Source organism: Podarcis liolepis, assembly GCF_965112155.1.
Source record: "Podarcis liolepis genome assembly, chromosome: 3".
NCBI lineage: Eukaryota > Metazoa > Chordata > Lepidosauria > Squamata > Lacertidae > Podarcis > Podarcis liolepis.
In genome coordinates this window covers 33,221,152-33,243,022 of record NC_139557.1, presented here as the reverse complement: position 1 = coordinate 33,243,022, position 21,871 = coordinate 33,221,152, and the positions used below count along the sequence as shown (strand labels likewise).

The 21,871-nt window shown below is 43.2% G+C and overlaps 1 protein-coding gene across 2 annotated transcripts in view; it reads left to right on the top strand.

Annotated features, from left to right (window-relative positions):
* The window catches only part of NBAS (NBAS subunit of NRZ tethering complex), a 180,351-nt gene that overhangs the window by 128,926 nt on the left and 29,554 nt on the right, over positions 1-21,871 (top strand). For both annotated transcript variants that reach the window (XM_083495383.1, XM_083495382.1), the window contains 7 exons: positions 108-337; positions 6,245-6,355; positions 9,267-9,517; positions 11,238-11,572; positions 17,733-17,954; positions 20,235-20,437; positions 21,743-21,832. In XM_083495383.1, coding sequence (XP_083351509.1) covers positions 108-337; positions 6,245-6,355; positions 9,267-9,517; positions 11,238-11,572; positions 17,733-17,954; positions 20,235-20,437; positions 21,743-21,832 — 1,442 coding nt within the window. The remainder of the gene's footprint in view (positions 1-107; positions 338-6,244; positions 6,356-9,266; positions 9,518-11,237; positions 11,573-17,732; positions 17,955-20,234; positions 20,438-21,742; positions 21,833-21,871) is intronic.

Below are 21,871 nucleotides of genomic sequence, written 5' to 3'. Positions count from 1 at the left end.
TTGTTTCACCAGGCCACTGGAAAATGTCACGGGATGAAGCTTATTTGATGAGCTTGGTTTGACGATTCCAAATACCAGAATGTGTTTTGTTTCAACCGATTCCGCAGGCTGACCCCAGAGAATTAATTCAGATGGTCACGGAACACGTTACCCAGCGCAGCCGTGCAGACTGGCCCGAGGAAATAGCGACTCTGATTAAACACCTGCAGTATTACAACGAGCGGCTCTTGGACTTCACTCAGGCTCAGATTCTTCAAGGCCTCGGCAAAGGGGTGGATGTGCAGAGGTTTACAGCAGATGGTCAGTACAAGAGGGAAACCATTTTAGGTCTGGCTGAGTAAGTACAATCTGCTCGTCCATTTATTTATTTTAACGTGACATATTTAAATTGCAAATCGGGAGAGTGAACTTTCAGCGGCACTGACCTTTAGAAAGCCTTATTCGTCATAACGCTCGGTTTGCAAGGTTGTTTTTTAATGGGATTCCTCACCCCCCACCCATAGTCATGTTTTGTCCAGCTGTGTGGATAAATAAATAACAGAGTATTGTTCCTCTTTAGCCTCTTTCATGGGCTCTAGTAGCCAGTATTCCATTATTTGAGACCCCTTGGCCAATAACACGTTTTGAACTACACAATGGTTCCCCCACCCACACTTCAAATGTGTGTGTATCTTGTGTCTTATTAATGTAAATTCACTTGAGTGTCTCTTATCATTCATATTATTTATATATTGTTATTTATGCATGTAGCGCTTTACGAAGATTGAGATACTCCCAAGAGGCTTAAAATTGTAAGGCACAAGAGAAATATCGTAGGAAAATATTGGTTATTCTGTTACATGTTTGTTTCAGTCCCCCTGTGGCTACATGGGTTTTAGCTTCTTTATTAAACTAGAAGCCAAGTAGCTTGAAAGGCATAGAGAACTGAAATGTCTGTGCATTTCAAATTAAGCCAGGGTTTAAGAATGTAACTTTTAAGTTGAGGGTCTACATGTAACATACCTTGTGACTGTCTCCATCTTGCATCAGGTTGCCTTGAGATTGTTTCATGTATAATATGCAAAAACTGGGCTTCCTTAACTCATGGTAACTGGATAGCCAAATGAATGCTCATTGTGTCGTCAGAATTGGAATCCCATGCAGATCTCATTGCCGGGTGACCACTGGGGCTGGGCGATATATCACTATATCATCCAAAACTGGTTTGAAGTCCATATAGTAATGTTGTTGTTTAGTCGTTTAGTCGTGTCCGACTCTTCGTGACCCCATGGACCAGAGCACGCCAGGCATTCCTGTCTTCCACTGCCTCCCGCAGTTTGGTCAAACTCATGCTGGTAGCTTTGAGAACTCTGTCCATCCATCTTGTCCTCCGCCGTCCCCTTCTCCTTGTGCCCTCAATCTTTCCCAACATCAGGGTCTTTTCCAGGGAGTCTTCTCATGAGGTGGCCAAAGTATTGGAGCCTCAGCTTCACGACCTGTCCTTCCACTGAGCACTCAGGGCTGATTTCCTTAAGAATGGATAGGTTTGATCTTCTTGCAGTCCATGGGACTCTCAAGAGTCTCCTCCAGCACCATAATTCAAAAGCATCCATGGAGAAAGACAACAGGCTATATTGTAATACCAGTTTCATAATTTTTGACTGGGAAATGTGCCTCGAATCATGAGATGTGTGTGTGCGCGTGTGTCTGCATGCGTGCTATGCAAAAATCACAACGTGGGAAAACCCATGAAGCCAGCCAATGCTTCTCTCGATTCCTACAGCTCCTGTTAACTCTGCTGGCTCAGATCTCTATTGCCTCCTGCAGGGGCAGAGAATCACAAGAGCAGGCAGCAGCAAAAAGTCATGATGCGGGAAACCCGTGAAGCCAGTCAATGCCTCTACGTAGCTCCATCCTTATTTCAGACATCATGATATATCGGTATATCGTGATGTTCATCTGGTGATATATTACGATGTTGGAAACTGGATATCGCCCAAGCTTGGTGACCACCCAAAGACACATAATATTGAGAAAACAATATTATTGAGAAAACAGACTTCCGGGTTGGTGCCTCCGTCAATGGCGGAGTTCCTCTGATCGGGAGGAACTTGACCTGTGGGAATTTGGGTCTGTATCGCCGCGGCGAAGGCGGAGACCTGTAAAAATCACAGGCGGGAGAAGCCTGTGAACGTGGGATTCGGCGGGCACCTTTTGCGTCTCCCCTACTCGTGGGGGAACCCGATTTCGGGGACCCGGAGTGACGTGAGGTGAGTGGCGCGGTGCTTCAAATCGTCTGCTTCTTCCACGGAGTGAAGCCGCATATCTGTTGCCGGAGAGCACTGACTTTTTCCTGTGGACAATTTGACTCCAAAGTAATTACCCGTGAGTAGAGCTGATACGGGAGAATCGGATTTTAAACGTTTAATTTGGCATCGAAACGGGGAGGTTCAAAACAGGAAGTCCGCCTTCCCTATTTGTAAATAGACTGAGGCAAGGAGTCGGTAAGCTGAAGTCTTGGGAAGCCTTTTGTAAAAGATTAAATTTCCATCGGTAAAGAGTATAAAATCCCCCTTGGAGGCAGGAGAAGGGGGGGGAGCTGTGGACTGAGTATGCCTGCAGGAGAGAGTAAAGAGAGTTAAAATACTGCTGCTCTGACCCTGGAAACGGGCTGCTAGTGGACTGACGTTTTGGAATGTCCATTGACAGCACTTAGAACGTTCCTTGACAGCTAGCAGAATAAGAGAGATATATTGTTTCTGCTGTCTCCGGCTGCTTCTAAAAAGGAGTAATAAAGTAACTGAAAACTGAAATTAACTTTAGATTGTACGAGTTGCGCTTAAAGGTGACATTCTTGACTATTATAAATAGAAACTGTTTCCCCCTAGTGGAAGTTTCTGAAATTGGTTACTTTATAAGAGCTGGGCTAGGGGAGTTTCCAGCTGCAAGATAAAAACTGTGTGACTCTGGGATTGACCTTGAATCTCTTAAGTGTTATGGCAAATGGAAAGGAAAGAACAGATGAAATGTCAACAGAAGAGGCCTTAGTGGCCGCATTATTGAAAATAAATGACTCGTTGGAACAACTTCACAAGAAAACAGAAGTGATGAATGTGAAAGCGGACGCTGCAAATAATAAAATTGATTTAATTGTAGAAAGTTTAAATAATCTGGGACAAAAGGTGAACACCAACACAGAAAACACCCAGAAATTGATACAGGAATCTACTTTAATACGGCAAACTGCGGATGAAGTCAGGGAGAAAACCTTTGCTGCTGAATGTAAAACAACACAATTGGAGTGTGAGAGAGCCCCATACATTCAAAAGCAACTTGACGAATATAAGCTGACATTTGCTATGATAGAAATTAAAGAAAAACAGATGAATATGAGGATCAGAACCCCACCAGAACTGGGAAAGGAAAGTTTGACAGAGCTTCAGGAGGAGACAGGATCAACATCGGCTGAGAAAGAGAGATTTTTGGGGGTCAGTAGGACCGCCAAAAATGTGACTTTACTTAAGGGTAACTGTGAAGGACGTTGGATTGAAGAGAACGGGGATTGGGAAATATGGACAAATCTGAAGTTGTTATGGTTGGGCCGAGCTGTTGTGGTGGGGATGAGGGTTGCTGTGTTGCCGGGGATGTTGCTTTTGTGTCATAAGTGCAAGTTTTGGATGGGAGGGATTGTTTCAGGAGGTGGCAGAGGGATGTTCCTGGATTGGTTTGGCAGGGCAGGAAGCCTCGAGTAAAACTTAAGATATTGACGGATGCTAAAGAAGGAGGTGGACCTGCCCTGCCAGACACCTAAACTTTGTTGTGAATCATCTGCTTTTTGCTGGCTGAGAGAATGGCTGTCTTTTAAAAGCACTGAAGTGTTGGATAATGGCAGATGAAGTTGATGGACTAGACGGAATTGGCAGAAAAGACTGGCAAGATCCGAGACCAGGGAGAAGAGTCGGTGGAAGAAGACTGGGAAAAGTTTAAAGACTATTTATAGAAATATTGTAAAATTAATGAATGTTAGAAGAATGTTGGAATGAAATTATATGGCTTCAGTAGAAATGTTACAAGGAATTAAGTATAAATAGATTAATAGAGTATTCAAGGAAAATAAGGTTAAAAGGTGTTAAGATAATTATAGGATAGAAAACAGGGGAAGATGGTAAGGAATTGCTGAAATAATTAATAGAAGTGGAATACAAAAAGGGAGGTGTGAGGAGGCCGTGGAAATATGGGAAAGAAAGATAAGATATTGGAAGTTTTTTCTTTTTTCTTTTTCTTCCTTCTTTCTTTTGATGTGTTTTTAAAGTGTTTTTGTTTTGTTTTGTTAATTTTTATGTAGTGTTTTTGTATTATAATGTATTGTTTTTTCTTTGTTTTTTCTTTTGTGTTTAAATTGTTGTAAAAGTAATAAATATTATAATATTGAGAAAACAGCTGCCACATTCCATGGCTTCCTGCTTCCTTGCCTTGCGTAGTGTTGTCTTCATCTGCTGAATATATTTTATAGAGGCTGTAAAAACTACTTCTCTAGGTGACTTCTTCATAGCATGGATTGCCATGTGTATCCAGGAGCTTTGTGTGCAAAAACATGTTTTTACAGAGAGTGAGTTGGGGTGGGGGATGGAGGAGCTCAGGATAAATCAACTCCTGACGTCCCTTAAGCTCTGGTTTCAGAACCTACAGTGCTTGTGAATCCTTACTCATTTTTTTAATTCAGTGTTAGTCAAAGTGGTGCCTTCTAGATGCTTAGGACTGCAGTTCCCACTACCCCCAACTAACAGGGCAAATGATCAGAGGTGATGGAAGTTGTAGGTCCACAACATCTGGGCGGCTCCTCCTGTTCTCACCTATTTTTCTTGTGCTGCAGTCTCAAGTCCAGGAAGCTTTTGTTTTCCCTTCAGAGATAGGTAGCTACTTGTGGTCACAACTCTGATACAGTGGAACCTCGGTACTCGAATGTCTCCATTGATGAATGATTCGGAACCTGAACACCGAAAACCTGGAAGTCATTGCTTCTGTTTTCGAATGCACCTCAGAAGTGGAACAGCTTCTGCTGTATGTTTTTCCATTTTTTCAATGGACTTTGCCAACCGCCCATTGATCTTCAGTTTTCGAACATTTCAGAAGTCGAACGGTTTTCCAGAATAGGTTACTTTCAAAAACTGACGTTCCACTGTAGAGAGTCCAAAGATAGTTTTCCTTGTTTGATGATGATGATGATGATTTAAACATGTATACCACCCTTCATCAAAAAATCTCAGGGCAATTAACAGAATAAAATAGAAGATAAAAGATACATTTAAAAGAATGTAGAATGTAGACAGTGGAATTTGCTGCCAAGGAGTGTGGTGGAGTCTCCTTCTTTGGAGGTCTTTAAGCAGAGGCTTGACAACCATATGTCAGGAGTGCTCTGATGGTGTTTCCTGCTTGGCAGGGGGTTGGACTCGATGGCCCTTGTGGTCTCTTCCAACTCTATGATTCTATGATTCTATGAATATTAATCAGCCGTAGGCCTGGTTAAAGAGGAACAGTCTTGCCTGGTGCCTAAAGGTGTATAATGAAGGCACCAGTCGAACTTCCCTGGGGAGAGCATCCCACAAATGGGGAGCCACTACAGAAAAGGCCCCTTCTCATGTTGTTTTCAGCTTTGAGCAGGGGATATGTTCTGATGTAGCTTTAGTTATTCACAAAATGGTTAGCAGCAAGGCCACCAAACCCGCTGAAAAAGGCTTGGCTGTCTAGGGGCTTGGTCAAACTTGATACCTTCCATGTTGCTTGGTATTCCTTGACATCACATGCTCAGTAAGAGAAATTGTCAGTTGGGGAAAGGAATATGAGTGTTTATGCCCTGGAGGGACTTTGATAACAGTTAATAGTTCACGTTGCAATTTCATGATTCTTCTGTATTAAACTGATGAAGTTTTCATGCTCAACTACATAAATAATGCCCTATGGTTCCAAACAGCAGCCTCCTTTTACTCTTAATAAAGAAATTGATGAAAAGTGAGTGTTGCTTTTTCCCTTTTATTGTTTTTGAAACCTCTCTCTCTGTGAATTCATCACTTTCTAATATATTATACTTTGGGGAGAAATGAAAGATGGTGAAATTATTGCTGTTGGGCCTTGCTTAGGGAAATAAGACGTGCCGAAAAGTGATCACTTTTCTTCCTTAAACAGTTCTCCTTTTGATTATATCCTAGAAGCCTAATCAAACAGGTCCCCCCCCCCCATAATGTATTTTATTTTTTCTCCTTAACAGAACCCTTGAAGAAAATGTGTATAGGATAGCTCTTTCCTTAGCACAACGGTACAATGTCCCGCTCTGGGAAGTTTACATGACACATCTGGAATTCCTTTTCAGTGACAGCGGGTAAGTGCAGTAACTCATTCTACTTTGCTTACCATTAGTGCTGAGAGCCCAAGCGGCATTTAGCCGAGGCAGAATTCAAAAATAAATAAATAACAGTGTAACAAAATAGAAAACGCCCACAGCAGGCATGAATAAATCCTTCCCTCCCACCATGAAAATAACATACAGAGGCTAACCAAACCTACCCTGACATAGTTGGGCATATGTTACCCGAGGATGCAATACCCAAATCATTTTCAAGTCTATTATGTTATTAAAGCGTACCGCATTTCCATAAAGTCATTTTCTGTCACTGTCGATTTAGTGCTTTTGTTTGGAGAGCTTTTCCCTAAGAATAATTGTCCAAACCTTCTGTTTCCAAACAGTCAAGTGTATATTATCCAAACCTTTCCAGTTTTGAGCAATCAGTTGTCAAGCTGCAACCAGCAGAAATGTGATCATTTATTTGTGTTGAAGGTTCTTTATTTCATCCTTGAAGATCGTTAATAAAGCTAATTGTGGAGTGCATTGTGCAACCTCCTTCATGATCAAACTTGTTTCCTGAAGTACTGCAGTCCAAAATGTGCAACCAAGACCAGAAATCCACCATACCTGGCACATAATCCCAATATATATGCAACCCCTCCAGCCTAACAGTGAGGCCTGCGCATTAATCTTATGGCATCTTTGTAGCATCAAATACCGCCTATGCATGGTTTTAAAAATATTTTCTCTACTTCGAGCCAATACAAAGTCACACTCTTGAGCCAGCTGAGTATTGAATTTGGTTGTTGACAGTGAATATCATAAATACCTGTAGCCATTGCTTGAATAGAAGGTACTATTTAGTGGCTGGTAAAAACAATGTATTTGCATCAAAAGTGGGTGCTGGCATTCTCCATGTTGAATTCTAAAATGCTATTTAGCATTTGGTTAAAAGTCTAGGGTAAGGTTTCCCAAACTTGGGTCTCCAGCTGTTTTTGAACTACAACTCCCACCATCCCTAGCTAGCAGGACCAGTGGTCAGGGATTATGGAAATTGTAGTCCAAAACCAACTGGAGACCCAAATTTGAGAAACCCTGAAGTAGAATAATCTACTTGGTGGTAATCAACATGGGTTTAGCTAGGCTTGATTGTATTAAGCAGTATCTGATGGTGTTTTGTGTCCCTCTTCGCTAAAGCATAACTGGCAGTCTATATATATGATATCCTGAATGAGGATTAACTTCTGATACCACCTTTGTTTTAGTCTGTTGTTCTAATCTATTTTAGTGTGTTCTTAGACGTGTTATAGTTTGTTTTGGGTTGTGATGGGGTTGTATTAGTTTATTCTTCTGTTGCAAGCCACCTTGATTGTTGTTTTGCCTTTTGGCAAAAATATTCATCACCCATCATCCAGTACCTGTCTATGTAATGTTCAAGATTTATGAGCTTTTCAGCACCTCTGTCTGCCTTTTTCCACTGGAATCTATTTGATAGCCCAGGCAGAAGAGGTGTCATCAAAAAGAGTAGGGCGTGAACAGGTTCCATTGGTCCTTCCTCGGTCCACACCTCACTGAAATCTCTTCAAATGTCTTGTTGTCCCACTTGAAGCATGGAGTAGAAAGCTACAGACAAACTGGTTGGGCTATGTAGGCTTCATTTCCTTTTTGACACCACCAGCCAATTCTATCCCTATTAAATAAGATTTCAGCAGTACGTGGGCAAGTTAGCAGAGTCAACAAATTGCCCAGTGACCACATGGTTTAATTAAACACACACACACACACACACACACACACACACACACCAACCACCCAATGTGTTTACTCGGCATTAGAGTGAATTTTGCAGCAGTAATGAAACTTTGTCCAGAAGTATTGACAAAAGGATGGATATTTAAAACCTTGGAGCAGAAGCCTGTTATGCCCGTAGCACAAACAAAATCCCTATTGGGCAATGCAGGCGACCTAAGGAACAAAAGATGGGAGCAGTTGGTGAGGAAGGGAAGCTGAAGCAGTACCAGGTGGTCACCCCCACAAGAGGAGGAGGAAGCAGGGGACACGCAGAATAGTGATGGAGGTGGCAAGGGCCTAGGGGATGGTGGCAGATAGCAGCCAGCCAGCAGATGAAGCCTAGAGGGAGGAGGGGGCTTAAGGAAGGATAGCTGAAAGCGGAGTAAGGAGACACAACCGAGTGGGAACTGTGAAAGCATCCAAATGACTGAGCCCATATTTGTTAAGGGGGGGGGGAATCAACTCCCTGCTAATTTTGAGAAATTATAGCTCTTCGATGCACAAAACTATTCACCTAAGAAAATGTGTTGTTGTTTGTTTGTTTCTGTTTTTGCGTAATGCATATTTCTAAAGAATGTTTTCCTGCTCCATTTTGGATTTCTCTTTCTGTTTTGTACTTATTCTCCCAGTGCTTTCGTTCCAAAGTGGTTTACTTGCCAGAGTAACTATTAAAAGGGTGTGTGCCGAAAGATGCGTTTGCGTGATATATAATTACAGAAGTCTGCAAAACATCAGCAAATTATGAGTTAGCTTGAAAGCTTGATTTTTTCCCTTAAAAAATCATGTCGGGGAAAGAACTTGAATACCCACCTCGATGAGAGATTTGGTAAAATGTAATTATGAGCAAGCAACTTAAACTTGAGCTTTTGTCACTAAAAAACGTACTCTTAAGACTAATACTTGTTATAACTGTCAGTGGGAAAACCTGTTCATAATTTAGTACCTCTTGCTTTGTAGACAACAGTTTGCAATTTTACTGGCAGTACAAAGTAACACCCTTCATGAAAATCCTGCCAAGCATAATCTTGATGTCTCAGCCTCTACTACAACGTTAGAATGTGGAATTTGCATGATAGCTATTGACTTAAGGTGGGAGACACAGGAACTTGTCCCCTGTTCTTTGCAATGACCAAATTTGTTCCATTTCCCTACACAGTTTATCCACAACTGCTATAGAAGAACGAGCCCAAAGTCTTGGCCTGTTTGAGACTTTGAACACAATTCCTGAAGCCTTTCATGAACATATGGCCAAATATGTATACCCGACTATTGAAGGCAGAGATCATCAACGCTTGCTGTATTATTTCACACTCCTTGAAAATTGTGCCTGTCCTGAACATGGGAAATTAGCTATCAAGCCCGAAACGCACATACGCCTGCTGAAAAAATTCAAGGCAGTTGCACCAGGTACGCAAAGTTGACATTTTGCCTTTTACATTTGTATCTGCTAGGCTCATTCCTTTTTTCTCATTCACAAAATGTGATGTTGGTCCTCAACCTCATTGCAAGAGGGAGGGGCGCTCTGTTGCAACAGTAAAATGTGACGTTCAGATGGGTGTTCATGCATCTAGTATATGCTAAATATGATATTTTATAGCAGTTGTAACATTTATTTATCGGGAATGTGCAAACACATGAAACTTGCTATATCTGTATTACTTGAATTAAGACTTGCTTTTGCTCTACATAAACCAAAGGAATGAATTTCAAACTTACCCAGAAAAAAATATTTTCGTTCCCTTGCTTTTGTGTAAGATGTTTATGGATCATACTTAGTAAGAAGGTGTCAGCCTCCTTTGTATATTTTAATGTGCATCAAATTTATGGGGCAGTGGAGTGATAAAATTCTAAGAAACTGTATCAATATGCGCTCATGAAGGCAAAAACGTCATATGTTACCTGCTGGTTGGTCGTTTTGAAATAGATCTGGTGAGATTTTCGAGTTGGAGAATGGACTCCTTTTTAAATACTTAATTTTGTAACAAGAAACATTTATTGCTATTGCTATTGTTTGTGTCAAACTAGGCTTTATATTTTGACATATATGTGCTATTAGACAACATATGTGTAAAAAATAAATATGAAAACAGATTCAAAGATTCTTCTCTTACTATGAGTACAAAACAAAAACTGAAGCTATCTAAAACAATGTTAGGCTTTTGCTTTGTGGAAGCGTGTAAAATAGTTGTAAATTGGTAGCCTGGATGGGAACTGTGAATTGATAACACCAATAAAGACTAAATCTGTATCAGCTTTGCCTTAAAGGAGAAGGTTTCTGCTCGTTCAAATCAGGACCCCCAGTTTTTGCCAATTGCTCCTACTTTGTCCCCTCCAGAAATCTGTTCCTGAAAGTTGTGGACCTTCTGGAGCAAAATGAGATATGACATGAAGGAGTGCAGGGGCATTTGAGAAAATTGTGTGCTATCCTTTGCACAAGCAAATCACTTTCTGCTAAGGCAACTCCTCTGGATACAACCTGGGGGATTTTCTGAATTTGTGAAAGTTCAGCATTAAAAAAGAAGAAGCTACACACACACACACACACACACACACATATATATATATCTGTGTGAGGACATGTTACATATATGCAAGTGTGAAGGGGTAGGGAGGGACCTAGATGCGAGTAGCATTCAGTTGTTATATTTCTTACCTGCCCTTCACTAGCTCTAGAATCAAATCGATGGTTTTGCTAGCATTCCCCTGCCTTCTCTTACGCTCCCTGCCCCGTAAACTCCAACCAAACCATATGCAAAAAAGCAAAACCCTGAGGCTACAGTCCTGTGCATGCTTACCCGTTGATCCACCTAAAACAGACTAAATGGCAAGCGACCACGGGAGCATCCATGCAATGTTGGTAGCGATCAAGCTGATTCTTGTGAGTCTTTGGCATTCCTGCCTCCTCCTTTTTAATGCATGTTTTGTTCTTTAAGTGGCCCTTGCATAACACAGGTTTTCATTGCCAGATGCTGGGAGTTAGTGCTAGGAAGGAGGGATCTTCCTGCACTGCTAGTAGGTCTCTGTCACCCATAGATAGCGGTTCTTATGTTATTAGAGTTTGCTAGCTGCGATGCTTTTATTTAACGATCTAACTTAAGGACTTCTGCTCATCTCTTTCCGCTGTTAGGTCTCAATTACAAAAAGCTTACGGAAGACAATGTGAGTCCCCTGGAAGCTTTGGATCCTGTCCTCACAAGTCAAAACATTTTATCCATTTCCAAGCTTGCTCCTAAAATCCCAGAAAAAGATGGAAGGATGCTTTCCGCAAGCTCTGTCTATGCCATCTGGATCAAAAAACTCTTCTGGGATGGGGACCCCCATCTTATTAAAAGAGCTCCAGAAACCATGGCTGAATGGTTGCATTCATACGATATCTGTGCCAAGTACTTTGATAGACTCCACCCAGGAGATATTATCAATTTCATAGATGAAATTACTTTTTCCTCAAAGGCTGTCACCAAGGTAAGTACACATTTACAGCTGCATTGTGTAAATTCAGATATTTCATCTGAAGTGTTCAAAAGCTTTGCTTCTCACTGGGATATGTATGAAGTTCAACTTTTTAATTGGAATATTTGCTAATAACTTAAATCACAGGGATATATATATATATATATATATATATATATATATATATGGTAAACGGAAGTAATGTATTGGCATGTCCCAAACTCCAGGTTCTTGCAGATTTCTGCTGGTTCTAAATATTCTTTATCATATGCTATGTAGTCTGGATGCCTGGAATATTGGGTTGTATGCAATTACACCTGTCCGTGAATGTAAGAATCCCCCACACCAACTTTCATGCTGTTGGGTGAAAGTGAGGTCCCCTGATCCTTGGTGACTGAGTTTCATTGGATGCAGGAAGAAGGAGGAATTGGATAAAGTCACTCCCCTTATGTTAGTAGAGGGATCAGGAGCCCTTCCGAAAACCTAAATAATAGCATTCAATTCATTATGCGGCTATGACCCCTCAAAGATGATTTTTCAGTTGGATTTTCAGAATAACACAGAAACATCTATCTTGTATTAGTCACAGAGGATTCCTAACAGCCCATAATGTTAGTTGAGAAGCTAAAGGATTATGCAAATAGCCAAGGGGGCTTTGTCTTGTTTTTCAAGCAAGAATTTGAATAAACTTCTCACTTGTGTGCTTCCTGTTCCTCCTCTAGGGCAGTGTTTCCCAACCTTTTTTGGGCAAAGGCACACTTGTTTCATGAAAAAAATCTCGAGGCACACCACCATTACAGCCCCGTGACGTCAGCACGCAGCGTCACGCCGGGTGGGACATGAATTGCTAGCAAATTACATAATCACCTCCTTGAGGGCTGGCTCATCTTCTCCGAAGGCAGAACCCCATTAATTAACAGCACAGACTCACACCATAGCCAAGACGAGGGGGGAAAACCTCAGTCGTGCACAGTCATGCACATGTGGGGGCTAAATGAGGACGAAGACCGGGCAGAGAGCAGGGTTCAAATCACCCCACCTGGCCAGGACAATCCCTGGGTGCTCCCTTGGGCCACTCGTCTGACCCACCTCGCAGGGCTGTTGTTGCGAGGATAACACGGGGAGAACCACGCGCGCCCCCGGGAGCTCCTTGGAGGAGAAAGCGGGCGATGAATGCAATGCACGAAATATATGAGAGGCGACCAGGTTTTGCAGGTGAGGGGCCCCCGCCAGCCTCCGCTTCCAACACCCGGCGCAACGACGCCGAAGTTTCCCCCCGGGCTCGGCTCGGGGAGCAGCGCTGCTCCCCCCTGGCTCCCCTTTGCCCTCCCGGCTCTCTCTGCCGCCCACTGGGGACCCCCCTCACCTGCCAAGTCCGGAGCGCCGGTGGAAGTTGCATGCATGCATGCAGGGCGCCGCATTGCCATTGCATTGCACTGCACTCCATGCAACGCCTGCACGCATGCATTGCCTTGCACGCCCGCCAAGGGGTCTCCCCGCGGTCCGATGCATCCCCTCCGGCGCGGATGCAGCATTGCAAAAATAAAAACCCCCCAACGCAGCCCTACCTGGGGGGCAGCCTCCGGCTCCGCCTCCGCGGGGATCCCCGGGCTCCATCCTGCCGCCCGATCTCCGCGGGGGCGCAGGCAGGCTGCGCGGGGTCTGCGCGGAAGAGCCCCTGCCCGCCCGGCCGCCGCCGCTGCGCTCATTCCATGGCCGGGAGAAGAGCACTTCAAACAAAACGCCCGGCCCGCCAGGCCACGCTGGGAAACGTAGTTCGCGCACCCCGCGCGGGCACGAAGCCCAAGGGCGAGGGGACTACGGATCCCGGCAGCCCCCGCCCCGGGGACGGAGGGGGAGAGGCTGGGTGCAGGGATGGAGGGATGGGTGGGCGAACGAGTGAGTGAGTGGCAGCCGCCAAGCCTTGGCCGAGAGCCAGGAAGGGCCTCCGCGGAGGAGGAGGAGGAGGGAGGCGCAGAGCGGGAGGGAGGGAGGGAACCCCAGGGGTCATCTAGTGACGGCGCCCCAATCGAAAATTTGACTTTAAAAAAAAATCTTTCGAATTTTTTAATTTTTCCCGCGGCACACCAGGCAACATCTCGCGGCACACTAGTGTGCCACGGAACAGTGGTTGGGAAACACTGCTCTAGGGAGCAGCAGCAAGAAGCAGTTTAGAAGATTCCTAATTAGATTAGCAGCAGCTTGTTATTATCTTAACTAATGGTGATTAATCTATCTATTGTATGTTTGAAACCATGGTTTATGAAGATGGTTTGCTAATAATAGAAAAAGCACAGTTCAGATAAGATGAAGTTTAGGGTTTCGGTGGTAACTGGAAGCAAAAGCTTCTGAGTTTCTCTTCATAATAATAATTTAATTACTTATACCCTGCCCACCTGGCTGGGTCTCCCTAGCCACTCTCGGCAGCTCCCAACATAATATTAAAAACACAATGAAACATCAAACATTAAAAACTTCCCTAAACAGGACTGCCTTCAGATGTCTTCTAAAAGTCAGGTGGTTGTTTATTTCCTTGACATCTGATGGGAAGGCGTTCCACAGGGCCAGCGCCACTACAGAGAAGGCCCTCTGCCTGGTTCCCAGTAACCTAACTTCTCGCAGTGAGGGAACCGCCAGAAGGCCACACTGAAGGAGGGGAGGGGAGAATATGAGCCTAAGTCTCACTATGGCTTGTTCTTATCATTCTAAACTATGGCTTAGCATGATATCTAAAACACAGCCTTTGTGCAAGAGCACCATTTTCAGCTACAGTATAGAACCCGATTGAATGCAGTTGATAAGAGTGTGCAAGCTGGTAGCTTGTTCCTGATAATAAAGTTTAGGAGTGAAATTTCATTTATGTTTCAAATAAGTTGCCTCCTGCTCATGTAAAAGAAGGCTGCATATGACCCTTTTTATTCAGTTTGGATGGTGGGAGCAGATATCCTTTACTCCCCTCAAAAAAAATCAAAACCCTTTCAAAAAAGGAAATTGCTTTTCACATATTTTGCAAAATGCAGGCAATGATGAACTGTAGCACTATCAAAACGTACTATCACTAGGCAGAAATGAATGTACAATTAAAGCCCTAGAATTCTTCTTTTAAATGGACTAATCTCTGCTTTCAAGATCATTGTGGCTTCAGAACATGGCAAACACTTTCGCTGTTCTTTAGCATCCAACAGAACAATCCAACTGTGTGCATAATGCGGCCGTCTGCATCACTTTACCCAGATTTTGAGCATTTTAATGCACAGAGAAGACAAGGGAAGGGTTGGGAACGGTTCTCCTTAAAAAATAATGGATATGTTAATAAAAGATATTTTGCATAATATGCAAGCACCAAATCTGCTTTCTTATGCTTGAAGTATAATAAGGATTTTTAGGGCTGGAAACCAGAGTTCCCATAATTGGAATTCTGCTCCTGAAGAGCTCCCACTAAAGGAAAGGGGATGATTTTCCCCCAGTTTCCCCTACCCCTTTTGTCTCTTGAAAGCTCTTCCAGAGGATGGGCTGACCCACTGGAACAGCATGGGAGCTGCTTTGGGGGCTGCAGGTGAAAAGGAAGACTGGCAAAAAAAGAGAGAGAGCCCTGTCCCATTTCCTACAGTGGGAATTCCCCCTCGAAATCAGCTCCTTCTATGAAGTAAAGGAAGCATCTTTTCCATACTCTCCGTGCAGGTCATGTTAACTCCAGGAAAGCTGTTTTCTCCTCCACATAAATGGTGTTCAGTACAAAATAGCAGCTGGTGTGGTTTTTTAAAGGGCAACACACAACCTAGCACCTGCTATCCAAACTGGGGCATTGACGAGGGGTTGGTTCCTATGTACATTTCCGTAGAGTGGTATTAAGCCCAACGCTTGATTTTCAGCAGTGCCACTTAATGCATTTATCAAGTGGTTGACTGTGCATGTGTGAACCCAGGGAACAAGAATGCCTTCTTGACTACATCTGTGCACCTTATCCTGAAGATCTGGGGTCAGCACACTTTTTCAGCAGGGGGCCAGTCCACTGTCCCTCAGACCTTGTGGGGGCCGGAGTATATTTTTTGGGGCTGCTTACCTGTGTCTTGCAGCGCACAAAAGGGGCTGCTTAAAATGGAGGCTGCTCGAGCACTGCTGCTGCTGGCACCAACAAAGCCCAGCCCCCTTCCTCCTCTAGGCAGGGCGGGGAGAAGCCAGGAGGAAGGAGAGCGGAGAGGGAAAGAACGCGCATGCTGGCGATCCACGCAGTGATTCTCGGACCGTCCGTGGGCCGGATCCAGAAGGCAATTGGGCCTGATTCAGCCCACGGGCCTTAGTTTGCCTGCTCATGTTGAAGATGTCCCCAAGAAGTGTTCCCATGGCTCCTGCACTTTTGAGAGCTTGTCTGTAAGCGTTCGTACACGGGCAGTGCAATTGTATATGTGTCTACTCAAAACATACGCGCCCCACTGAGCTTAAAGGGGGCTTGCTCCCAAGTAAGCGTGCCTTTTCCAGCAGAAGCGTGGACAGTAGAAATAAGAGTGAGGACCCTTTATGTAGTGTCCACCCTGACTTAGGAGTCTTGCCTGGAACTGACAGTAACCTTTCCCCACCTTTCCCAGACATTTTATTCTTAACTTTCTGCTGCTTGGTGGGTTTTTATGAGAACACGCAGCAGGGCAGGGGGCGGTTCTTGATTTGGGATAATTCATGTATGATCATTTTTATTTGTTTGTTTACTTTATAACAATTATACACCACTTGATTATAAGAAGGGGGGGAGCCCTCAAAGGTGTCTACGAAAAGATAAAACGATGAATGTTAAAACGTACAAAAACTTAAAATACTAAAACAGATTAAAATTCAAGCCAACTTCCGAAGCATCTGGGAAAGCTTGTCTAAACAAGAATTCTTTTAGCAGACTTCGAAAGGAATACAGTAACAGTTGTGCTTTAATTTTTTATGCAACTGCTCAATTTGTACTGTATACTCTGCTCTGCGAATTAAGTTACTGTGATAATGTTTTGGTACGAGGCGATGAACGAATGAAACATAAACACATTCCATGTGTTTTGCAGACCCTTTGTTATACGAGCATTGTTCCTTGGCCTTGGCCTTTGGAACGAGTCAAGTTATTTGCAAGCTAAATAAATAGTTATGCATTAGCTTATGGAAGGCGCGTTACAGCACTCCGCGTGCTAAAAACACCACATAAAAGATGAAGACAGCCCAATGAAGTACATGAACTGGAATTTATCATGCATATTGGGCATTCAAGAACTATAAAGCCTGAGGATAAATGGCCCAGCGGGATAAAAACTCAATTTCTCTTTCTTCAGGCCAGTGGACACACTGCGAATGAATTAAAAATAGCTCACCTTGTAGAAGGTATACTCAAGAGTAGCTTGCCCTGCTGTTGAGGGTAGTTTATGGTTCAGGACTGACGTCGTAGCTGAGAAATGTCATTTAATATGTTGGTGCCTTTCTGGGGCAACAATTTCTCGCTCACAGTCGACGGACACGTACCTGTGGCGCGCTGCAGTCCATCACCTCACCTGAAACAATGTGGTTTTCTGAGGTGGTGCATCCAATCCTAGGGATATAATGAAAGCCGCATTGTGTAATTGGCTGGAAACCACTGAGCGCCTTTGAGGTAGATTCATTAGAAGAAGAAAATAGAATTGTACAGGCCTTCTGCTGCCTCTCTGCTTAGTCACCCTTTTCGACATGAATATTTAACATGAATATTTTTTTTTTAAAAAAAAACAAAAATCATCTTCCAATGAGAGTGGAAAACTTCCAGCTGGTAGCTTCAAATGAATTTTTGAAACTATTTAAAGCATATACAAAGTTATGCCTCAAGATTGTTACAGACTCTAATGCTTTAGGAGAGGAAGTTATTTGTGTTGGTTCTTTTTTAAAAAATGAAGACTTTTAAAGTTAGATAATGGAATCGCTCAAGAAGATGTAGGCGTGACAAAAGAACGAGCTAACATGGGATTAGAAACTTGAAAGGAATGGCTCTTTTTAAGTAACAAAGCCGCTCTCTTTCACATTTTCTGTTATGTTTAACACGTTCCTGTCCTTTAGAAGGAAAGACAATTACCTTAATCAGTGTTTATGTTTTGCTCAGCTACTCATTTGTATCCAGATACACCTTGCTTTGCATGTGACAATTTATGATGAAACGTGCATTATCTTTTCTCAGCTGTCGGTTGATTCCCGGGTAGAGATGACGAGGAAGGCTATTAAGTCAGTGAAACACATCGCCGAAAAAGCTGGGAAACGGTCCTCTGAGGGAGACCATGCAGAAGATATGCCTGGCAGGCAAATCACTTATGAAGATGCTTTGAGTCACCTACAGCAATCTCTCGCACACCTGGAAACACTTAGCCATAGCTTTATTTCTTCCCTAAAAAACAGTGACCAGGTAAATGATTTTTTAAATGAAAAAAACTGACCAAATCAGTGTTACACATAATAATTATTTGCGATGCTGAACACACACACACACATGCACATTTCTATAGGCTTTTTCAGAAGAATGAGTTGGCTCACTGGCAGTATCATTTTGGGGAACAGTTTTTAGATATCTTATATACAGTGGTGCCTCGCAAGACGAAAAGAATCCGTTCTGTGATTCTCTTCATCTAGTGGTTTTTTCGTCTTGCGAAGCAAGCCCATTGACGGATTAGCGCTATTAGCGGCTTTTAGTGGCTTATCTGCTGATCGGATCAGCTGATAAGCAGTTTAGCGGCTTAGAAAAGGGGGGGGGAACCCCGCAGGAACTCGCAAGGCATTGTCGTCTTGCGAAGCAAGCCCATAGGGAAATTCGTCTTGCGAAGCAGCTCAAAAACGGAAAACTCTTTCGTCTAGCGAGTTTTCTGTCTTGCGAGGCATTCGTCTTGCGGGGCACCACTGTATTGTATGTTTCTTGTTGCAAGCCACCTTGATCCTACTTAATGTTTAGCAGTCTACTCCCCAGCCCAAATAAATTGGTAACATACCTGCATGGTTGATAAGTCATCTGCCTATACAGTGAGGGGGGAAAGTATTTGATCCCCTGCTAAGTTTGCCCTCTGACGAAGAAATGACCAGTCCATAATTTATTGGTAGGTTTATTGTAGCTGTGAGAGACGGAATAACAACAGGAAAACCCCCAGAAACCCAGAAGAAAAAAGTCATAGATGGATGTGCATTATATGTATGTTACCCATTTCCCATTTTTATTATTTAATTTAACACTTGGTGGCTGTTTGGCTGTTTCGTTCCCACCTCCAGCTGTTCTGTCTCATTCATGTTGTTTTACTGGACTTGGTGTTTCTGGATTTTATCAAAAAACCGATCCCCCATTCCCTTACCCCTTTAAACAGTTCCTCAAAAATACAGCACAGGGGCTCAGGTATGAGAAACTTAACTTTCAATGTACCTTTAAAGTTTCATTCTTCGAATACATGAGATACCTATGGTAGGTACATTTTTAAAATGGATGTTTTTTGACATGGCTCTTTTGATTAACAGGGTTGTATCTGATGGTGACTGGGTTTGATTTATTCTCTCCTACCCACTTAACACCACACCACCTGCACTGTTCCTGATGGCTATGGGGTCTTCTGAAACAGAATGGGATATGGTGTAGAGGGCTGAATTGAGGGTGGGGTTCTGTGAAAATCAGGTGCCTTGACTTATGTGAGGGGAAGCACTTTCTGCTAAGGCAAAGCCACCATTGGAGACAACTGGAATCCTTTCTCCGTGAATGTTTCTGGAAGAAGTTAGTTGAGAACCTCCTGAAACTTCACGAGAACTTAGTCGCAGTTAGAGTTCCTGACTCTGTTTTGACCCATCTGACCTCCAATTAAATAATGTTGGCAGTGTTGAGTTAATATTTTATGGGGTTGTATCCAGCATAGCATTGTCATAAAGAAGTGATGATGAGGTTATATTGCTAGCATCTTGCAAAAGGAGATCCGCTTGGGCCAGAGGTTCCACAGGTGGAACTTTTGCATTTCTATGTTCAATTTGTAGAAGATACGAAAGTAAAAAAAGTAGTGTCTCTGTTGTGCAACTTGGAGAAATGAACCCCCACTACCTTAAAGGCCCTTGCACTAGCGGACTGGGAGCACTGGATAGAATCCCTCCAGTGGTGCTGTGGGTCAGTACATCTGACTGTTAACCAGATGGTTGGAGGTTCAAGCCCACTCAGGGATGGCTGTGGGCAGAATTCCAGCATTACAGAAGGTTGGAGCATTACAGGAGACTCAGAACTCTATAATTCTGAGTCTAACCCACGGCCACTTAATACTTGTATTATATTATGGTAGCCAACTATGCAGTAACATCCTTTGGACACAGCTTATCACATCAAATCCAGTTTCAAGGTGCTGTAAAGCCCACTTATACTAAAAGCAGTAGAAACCTACACAGAAATACGTAAGCATGGAAATTTTTAAAACAGCATGATGAGTTTCTAGTCCTATCTGATTAGTTCCTAAAATTGCTTTGTGCAGTGATGGAAGTAATAACTCCTGTTGTAATTTATTGGTGTGCAGTCTAGAGCTTTCTGTTTCGAGTGTTTTGGGAAGGTCTTTTCTTGTGTCTTCAGTGAGCAGCGGAATCTGAAGTTTTAATTAAGGTTGACCTATTGAGCATAAATCCCGAAAAGGAAAAGTTGACTGCTCCATGTGCATTTAAAATACCTCTCTCTCTCCAGGATATACTAAGAGAATATGGGCACCAGTATGATTTATCCCGGTCAGAAAAAGAGAAAATCAATGAGCAAGCTGTAACTATGTGTATAGATGGTCAGCCCCTGGATATGATACAGAAACTATTGGATGTTGCTGTTGGAGATCTGGGACTCTCACCTAGCGATATAGTAAGGACAGCGGTAAATAAAGTGGTGGGTGCTTTAAGGTAAGTTAAATTTTCATACCCACAGACCCTTGAAAGTGTATTCTTGAATTTAATTGAATGCTTAGGTTTACTTTTTACATGAGGCCCACCTAACCCACATTCCATTAATGCAAAGCTCTGAAACATACTTCCTGGATTTAATCCAACAAACGGAGGGTGGGGGGAAACCCCACCTATAAACTAATCAGCAACCACCTGCCTAAATTGTCGTGTATTGCACAGAGAATGGCAGTCATTTCTAGGTTTGACACTGTGGGGTCAAAGACAGAGAAGGCTCTCCATCTTGACCTCCCCTAAACCACAACCAACATTACTTCAGTTCCCCAGTTCAAATGTGCACAAAAAAGTATCAAGGCATTTCCTGGGCCTGCTGTGGAAAGGGTGAACCAGGTGCTGCTCACCTTCATTCTTCCCACTCACTTCTTCCCCCTGTCCCCTGATCCAAGTACCTAGTACCTAGCCTGATGAAGAAAAACCACATGTGGGAGAGATGTGCAGGCTGACAATTTTTCCACCAGGGATAATGAGACCAGTAGTTTTGTCCCAGGCGTGGAAACACGCTTGGGTACCCCCTGCCATTTCCACTGCTGCCACCTTCTCCCTAGCCTGGGGTTGCCATATTTATGAGGTAAAAATCTGGACAGACACAAAAAGTTGTTGAGCCCGAGCCACTGCTGAGCCCAAGACCAAGCCAGAGCCCAGGCCGCCGAAGACTGAACCCAAACCTGAACCAGAGCCACATATAATTTTTTTCTGAGAACCCAGACAATTGCTCTAAATTGTGAGAATCCCCCCAGATGAGCATGTTGGCCCCCCAAAAGAGACATGTCTGGGATTTCCTGAATGTATGGCAACCCTACCCTAGCCTGAAGATAAGTTTTTTGCAACATGGCAAAGGAATAGAAGGGAGTGAAATTTCTCAAGCATTCATGAGCAGTTTGCTAGCCCCCGGTTCATGTGCTAGATTCTGCTTCTCAACACACAAGCCATTCAGCAAAAGTGGTATGGGAGTCTGACTTCACCCGTGAGTTTTATGGTGACTTACGGCGAGCAAATACAGTAAAACTCTGGCAACAAATTATTCCAGTCTTTCTCCCTTTGGCATAATTGGGGGTCTGGCATTATAGCTTCATATTTCCTTTTTTATTTTTTGTGACAGTGATAAAAGGCAACATCCGCGTAGGAAAATGTGCCATTTGCTATGATTTGCTGCTGGATAAATTGCATAGAATTACACACTCCTAAGCATTAAGGATTCTAAAATGTTTTTTTCTGAACCTTGCTTTCGTTTCTTTCCCTCAATAGTGAAAGCGGTGGCCAATCTCCTTTCAAAAAAGATCCTTTCCAGATATTAGAAAGTATTGTGTCTGCGGTCCACGCGAGTGCTGAAAACGGGTAAGAGCTTTGTAGGTGCATCGCAAACAGAACTACACT